Source organism: Chenopodium quinoa, unplaced genomic scaffold, assembly GCF_001683475.1.
Source record: "Chenopodium quinoa cultivar QQ74 unplaced genomic scaffold, ASM168347v1, whole genome shotgun sequence".
NCBI classification, from domain to species: domain Eukaryota; kingdom Viridiplantae; phylum Streptophyta; class Magnoliopsida; order Caryophyllales; family Amaranthaceae; genus Chenopodium; species Chenopodium quinoa.
This window is the reverse complement of record NW_018745188.1, coordinates 971,886-979,323: the sequence shown is the minus strand read 5'-3', so window position 1 is coordinate 979,323 and position 7,438 is coordinate 971,886. Positions and strand designations below refer to the sequence as shown.

Below are 7,438 nucleotides of genomic sequence, written 5' to 3'. Positions count from 1 at the left end.
AGAACATGGCGTGTCATGTAGTGTTATTAACCAAAACATCAATGTGGGGCAATGGAAAATAGTCTTTTGGTGATGCTAAATTCAAATCCCTAAAATCAATGCACACTTTGACCCTTTCATCATTCTTGGACACTACCACCACATTCGCCAGTCAATTCGGATGCTTGATTGGTTTAATGAAGTTGGCATCAAGTTGCTTTTGAATTTCTTCCTTAACTTTGAGACAAACTTTCGCTTTCATTCTACGAAGCTTTTGTTGCTTTGGCTAGCTTTCGGGGTAGAGCTAGAGGCATACGATGTTCAGCAATATCACGATCGACACCAAGCATATTAGTATAAGACCATGCAAATACATCCACATATTCTGTAAGTAAAATAATGAATGCATTTTGTTCATCAAAGGAAAGGGAAGATTCTATCTTGACTTCTTTTACATCACTTTACGTACCCATGTTTACAATTATAGACTCTTCCATGGGTGTCACGCATGATTTAAGTTCATTATTAGAAGATGCATCATGATCAAGATTAATTTCTTGTACCTAAACATGTAACAAACAACTTTTTCGTTGTCTTCATGGTATGAGGTATCGGGCAGTGTATGGATAGATGATTGGCTAGATGATGAGCTATTAGTTTCATGTCCGTCTGAGGTTGAGGATTATTGAAAGGTATGCGGTTAATGAAAGATGATATTGTTGACTATTTATAAAGAACGATTATTGTTGACTATGTTATATGATATATACGTTCGTTAAAAAATATGTATAGTTCGCTGGTGGATATATATTATTTGATAGAGGGTATGTATTTTTTTATTAGGAATATGTGTATAATTTGGCGGAGGATATGTACAGTTTGTTGAAAGATATGTATTATTTGATAGATGATTTATATAACTTAATAGAGGATATCATTATTTCAATAGAGGATATATTTAAGGCAAAAAAGGATATTGTTATTTCAATAAAGAACGTATTAAAATAAAAAAGGAATAAACCAAACGTATGTTAGTGAATATGTATCATTTGTTGGAGGATGTATATTTTTTTATAGAGGATATGTACAATTTGTTAGAGGATATATGTACTATGTTAGATAATATGTACAGTTCGTTAGAGGATATGTATTGTTTGATATAGTTTATGTATAGTTTGTTGGAGAATATGAATAATTTGGTAGAGAATATGTACTTTCTAAGAGGATAATGAGAATTTTCTTTTTGAAAGAAAGATAATAAAAAACTTAAGGGCATGTTCTAATAGACTAAAATCAGCTGAACTAAACTGAACTGAACTGAACTGAAATGAATATTTTATAAGAGAAGGAAATTACGAGCTGAACTGAACTGAGCTGAGTTGAACTGAAATGAACAGAAAATAAACGTATGAGAACAAGCCCTAAGAGTTTAAGGAATAATAATTTTCTGAAATTTAATACTACCAAAAAATCATCATGACGGGTCTCGAGCTTCCACCTTGCACCATAAGCCTCTTCCAACCCAAAAAATCATTATGACGGGTCTCGAGCTTCACCATACGCCTACAAACCAAGAAATAAGAACCAATAAAAGAGAAAACAAGAGAAAATCTACAAAAATGAAGAAAACACAATATAAGCAAGAAATAGAAAAACTAAGGAACAAATGAACAAACTAAGCATATAAAGGGAAAGAAAGCTATTAAAAGAAAGCAAAACATCCTAAAATACTACCATTTGAGTTTCATAATGACACCCATCAATAACTCCGTCACATTGTTACCGGAAATGAGAGGAAAGGTGGCAAATAGATGTCGAAGGCGTAGTGAGGAGAGAAAAAAAAAGTTGAAAATGGTGTCAATTAGAAAAGAGAAAATTGTGAGAAATGACCTTTTAAGTGGTCGACTTTTTTAAAAAGGACCTTTTAAGTGAAAACTTGTGAAAAATGATCTTTTAAGTTGTATTTTGTTTGTATGGGGTACTTGGGTGAGCTTGCATGGTGGTAAACGTCGGAGCTTCGACGTGATGGTCAATGCGGTTAGTCACGTGACTTTTTTTTAATAAAAAAAAATCCCCGAGTTTCCCTCCTTTCCCGACCTATCCCTTTCATTGAATGCTTTGTCTTCAATTTGGGTTAGGTTGGGAAAGGAGGGAAATTTAGGGATTTTTTTTATTTTTATAAATAAGTCACGTGATTAACATGTGATAGTTTGCGCTGGAGCTCTGGCGTTGACAACCACGCAAGCTCACCTAAGTACCCTATACAAACAATATACAACTTAAAAGGTCCTTTTTCATAAGTTTTCACTTAAAAGGTCCTTTTTCAAAAAGTCGACCACTTAAAAAGTCCTTTTTCACAATTTTCTCATTAGAAATTGATTGCAAAAACAAAATTTCGGCATCTAAGAAATTGATTAGTGAAATCGCCAATCAACTTTAGGAATTTAAGAGAAAGGGGGGGGGAATCGTATTGGACATTTAGATAGAGATTAGAGAATAACTGCAAGAAATTCAAGGGTTTCTAGAGTAGCCAACGATGGGGTGTGGTGGTGGTTGCGGTGGAGGGTGGAGGAGAGAGAAAGGAAAAAGCGTTGGGCATATTGTAGTTACTAGTGGATGAGGAATTTTGTGTGATGATGATGTGATTATATTGCCGTTGCTAGCTAGTGAGAACCATATATAATCGATGTGTCACAAACTGTTGCCTCACTGTAGGCGTCGTTCGAAGTGCGCCTACATAAAAGCATGTTGTGAATATGCTTGGCACTCATAGGAAGTGGGAATTGACATATACGATTAAGGACAAAAAAGTAGGGAGCCGCCAACAAGTTTTTAAGGAACTTGTAAACCGTTCACGGATCATAAAAAGGCAACCACGATAAGGGACTACGATAGGCAACAACAATTGACCCTTGAAGTTTACACCCCATTCATAATCCATGAGATTACTAACTCCATATGGTTCGGAACCACGAAAGGAGGATCGGGGATGATGGTACGAAGTGAGTCATGGAGTCACATTCGCCCGTATTGGCCTCTACTCGATTCTTATATTGAAAAGCATTCATGTGATCTCAAAGGCGTACAAACAATAATTCAATTCGCTCCAAACTATTATTTAACTAAATTGGTTTAATATTAATGCACACATAATTCTAAAATATTGGTGATCACTTCAATTAATAATAAGATTAAAAGGAACCTAAACCGGTTGTCCAAATTATCTTATTAGGCGTGGTTTTCAATTACATATTCCCTTTAAACATGCAATATGGTGATCAATAAAAAAATAATAGAATAAAAATTAATATTGGAAGCAATTTAACAATAATAGTGTTAGCCAAATCAAATATAAAATAACCCTAATCATGATACTAGCAATATTAAAAATAAAATAAGAGCAATTAAATTAATTAATTACTCACATTTTGCGCGTTACTTTAAATTGATACATCATAAACAAACTGTTAGTAACTTCATTATTAAAATATAAAGTGAATGAAAATTAAATCAAATAAAAAGTAGAGTTGATTTGGTCCAAACCCTCAGTTATTTGTACCTTTCATGCCTTGGTTTAAGGACGGAACCTCGGGTTAAGTATAGACTCCTTGGAGTGCTTACGGGAATTGTTGTGGAAGAATAAAGAGGCTAGAAATTAGGTTAAAGAGGGAGAAGAGAATGATTTTTGGTGTAAGGTGAGAGAGAATTATTATTGGTGCCCCCGTGTAACACCCCCAAAATTCGAGTCTTTAAAAACAATAAGAGTAACCTTTAACTTTCAAAAACCCAACCATCGAACTCTGGAAGTGTTACTGCTACACTTATTTTCCGTAGAAAATAAATGCAAAGCAAAAATAACATAATGTTTAAAATAACTAAGTGGTCTAAGTTGTGGCAAAATAAAATAGTCATTACATCAAACTGCAATTATTTGAAACCAATAACTGCGAGGAAATAATTAAATTCGGGGATAAACTAAATTGTCTTAGCTACGTGATTATTCTAACGTCTCCTCACACGTAACAATGTACCTTTTCTACCAACCTACAAAATAAATCAGAAACAAGAAAAAGAGAGAAGACTCCCAAAAATCAGATAAACTGAGTAATTCCAACTCCACCCCGTAAAATAAATAAATTTTAGTTTAAAACAGTTTATACATAATATAGTCTCATAAATATTTTAATACTCAACCAAGTTCAAATAGCCACATAAAATATTATTACTTTATTTAAGAAAGGGAAAGAGAACGCCAGTAAGCCGGGACTAGTCTCTGTCACCACCTACTTTACAGAGGGTCGCACGTAACCCCAATTGGCCATAAAATAAAACAGAATGTCCCTAGTGTGCACACCCCTCACTAATACCCAATTATTAGGAGGAAGACTAACAACAATATACAATAATTTAAACCAACTAGTAGCAACCATAACTACTAGTGGGCAACCTGTTCTTCACCCTTTCGGGTTTCATTTCCCTTCTTAAATTAAATTTTACTGTACATCTTATTAGATTATATCATCCAATTACATTGTACACAAGTATTGCACAAATCAATTTAATTTCAAGTATCAATACTTCAATTTCAGTATTATTAGACCATAGTCATCCTACATGACATTATAGACCATCAATCACGTATAATCAATCATCCAATACCCAAGATTATATTTTAAGAAAAAACTCATACGATAACAAATAATGAATTTTTTTTTTTCGAAATTACATATACTAGTACACAAATTAGAAAACTCATATATAATATATGATTCCATAATAGCATACGATAGCACACTCATCACATATGATTACATAAGCACGTATTTGACACATAATATTTCAAAATAATTTCCTAACAAGATTCTAAAGATGATGGACATTGAAAATTACCTTGATCGCGCGTAAAAACTCAAGGTAATTAACCTCCGAAACATTCACCTAGTAGCCTCCGTTTACAAATAAACGAGTCCAAGTTAATTTAGTATACTAATCGAATTAGTTAGGCAACCTCATTAATGCTTGATGCCTATTACTAATACACCACTACGTAAAAAGAAAGGAAGTAGATTTTTTTTGTTTTTATATATAAAAGAGATGTCTACCAACTTTTCTAACTTTGTAGATCAATTACTCATCTAACCCCACCATTGTTGCTCCCCTAAGAATCATCTTACAATTTACAGAAGACCAAACAAAACACCCCCCGCCCTTTTCCTTTTTTTTTCTTTTTAACAAACAAAAATAAATAATAAAAACCATACTCTTTAAAATGTGAATCGGAAGAAGCCATAGAAGTATAACTCAAGGTCAAGGGACGAAGGCGTAATTCGTGGTGGGTTAGCTAACAATTATTATTATCAAGAATGATAGACGAAGAAGAATCATGGCTTACCACTATACTCAGTCAATTATAGTTGGTGTTTTAGCAATTGACACAACTAAGTGATAATAATCGGTTTTGAGGGGAAAAGAAAGCTTCTTGGAGCTAATGTTTTCTCATAGCAACTTGGGTGTGTGAGATTGGGAATTTATAAGCTTAATATTGTGAAGGTAGATTCATCCAGAAGGTCTTCTACAAGATAAGGACTGATTTCAAATAGAATTTGTTTGTTGTTTTTCCTTTTTATCCGATAACACCAATTCTAGAAAATCGGTTTCTCATTTTTTTTTATTTTTTTTTTCAAATACGAAAATTATAATAATAATAATTTTACAACTTGAAAATAATAATTAGTTTTAAAGTTTATTTATTTTTGAAAAGAAATCGTTGACTAAAAAAAATACTCCAAAATTTGGGGTATTACATCTACTCCCCCTTAAAACGAAAGTTCGTCCTCGAACTTTAAAATTAGCTCTCAAAAAGTCTCATGCGAAGATAAAAGATCAGTTAGTATTACATTCTACCCCCTTTAAAAGTTTCGACCTCGAAACTTGGCATACCTGGTCGAAAAGTTCCGGGTAACGTTTTTTCATATCATGCTCAGCTTCCCAAGTTGCTTCTTCAGAATTCTGATTAGACCATAGGACTTTAACTAACTTTACCGCCTTATTTCGGGTACTTCTCGTTTTGGTGTCTAGAATTTTCACAGGGCGTTCTTCGAAAGTTAAGGTCTCATCTAGCTCAATAGACTCGGGTTGGATAACATGGGTAGGGTCATGAACATATTTTCGGAGTTGGGAAACATGAAAAACATTGTGAACGTTGGCTAACTCCATGGGTAAGGCTAGTTGATATGCTACCTCACCAACTCTCTTCAATACTTCATACGGGCCAATGTATCTAGGATTCAACTTCCCTTTTCTACCAAACCGCATGACTCCCTTGGTAGGTGAAACCTTAAGTAAAGCCTTTTCCCCAACTTCAAATTCCACTATTCTCCTATTCTGATCTGCATATGACTTTTGTCGATCCTGAGCTGCCTTCATGTTTGCCTGGATAAGCCTAACTTGCTTCGTTGTTTCTTCAATCATTTTTGGCCCCAAAGTCAAAGACTCACTGATATCGCTCCAACACAAGGGACTCCTACATTTTCTCCCATACACCGCTTCATAAGGTGCCATTCCTATACTCGCATGATGGCTATTATTGTATGAAAATTCTATCATAGGTAATCTTTCGTCCCATGCTCCGCCAAAGTCCATCACACAAGCTCTCAACATGTCCTCCAAGGTCTGAATTGTTCTCTCTGTCTGTCCATCTGTAGCAGGGTGAACGCTGTGCTAAACTTCAGGATAGTGCCAAATGCTTGCTGAAACATTTCCCAGAACTTTGTTAAAAATCTTGGATCTCTGTCTGAAATAATATCTTTAGAAACTCCATGTAGTCTCACAATTTCTTTCACATAGGCAGCTGCCAATTGATTCACATTCCAAGTATCCTTTATTGCTATGAATCTTGTTGTTTTCGTTAAACGATCAACTATGACCCAAATAGCATTCTTTGCTGCCCTTGTAAGTGGAAATCCCATCACAAAATCCATAGAGATAGACGCCCACTTCCATCCTGGTACATCTAACGATTGCAGCTTCCCTCCAAGTCTCATATGTTGTATCTTCACTTTCTGACATGTAAGGCACCTTGCCACAAACTCGGCTACTTCACGCTTCATGTTTGGCCACCAAAAATGTTTCTTAAGATCCTTATAGAGCTTATCTCCTCCTGGGTGTACAGAGTACGGGGTGTTGTGAGATAATTCTAAAATCTTCCTTTTGAGATCTTCATTTTTAGGAATACACCATCTCCCTTTGTATTTCACTGTTCCATTATCATCTACATCAAACTCAATTGTCGCTCCTTCTTCTTTCATCTTCCTCACCTTGGTCAACCACTCATCTAACATTTGCTTCTCACGAATCTCATCATGTATGGTAGGTTTGACTGACATTGCATTCAACTGAGCGTTCACTTGGTCATACTCTACAACCTCCAAGTTTAACTTCCTAAATTCTTCACAAAGTT

At 34.7% G+C, this 7,438-nt stretch overlaps 1 protein-coding gene across 1 annotated transcript; it reads right to left on the bottom strand.

Annotated features, from left to right (window-relative positions):
• Window positions 1-242: 242 nt before the first annotated feature.
• Window positions 243-6,540, bottom strand: LOC110710900. The gene is made up of 3 exons (XM_021889244.1): window positions 5,920-6,540; window positions 449-542; window positions 243-364 (listed from the first exon to the last, which is right to left on the bottom strand). Exons 1-3 carry the CDS (start codon window positions 6,538-6,540, stop codon window positions 243-245), a joined length of 837 nt encoding a protein of 278 aa, XP_021744936.1.
• Between the last annotated feature and the right edge of the window lie 898 nt (window positions 6,541-7,438).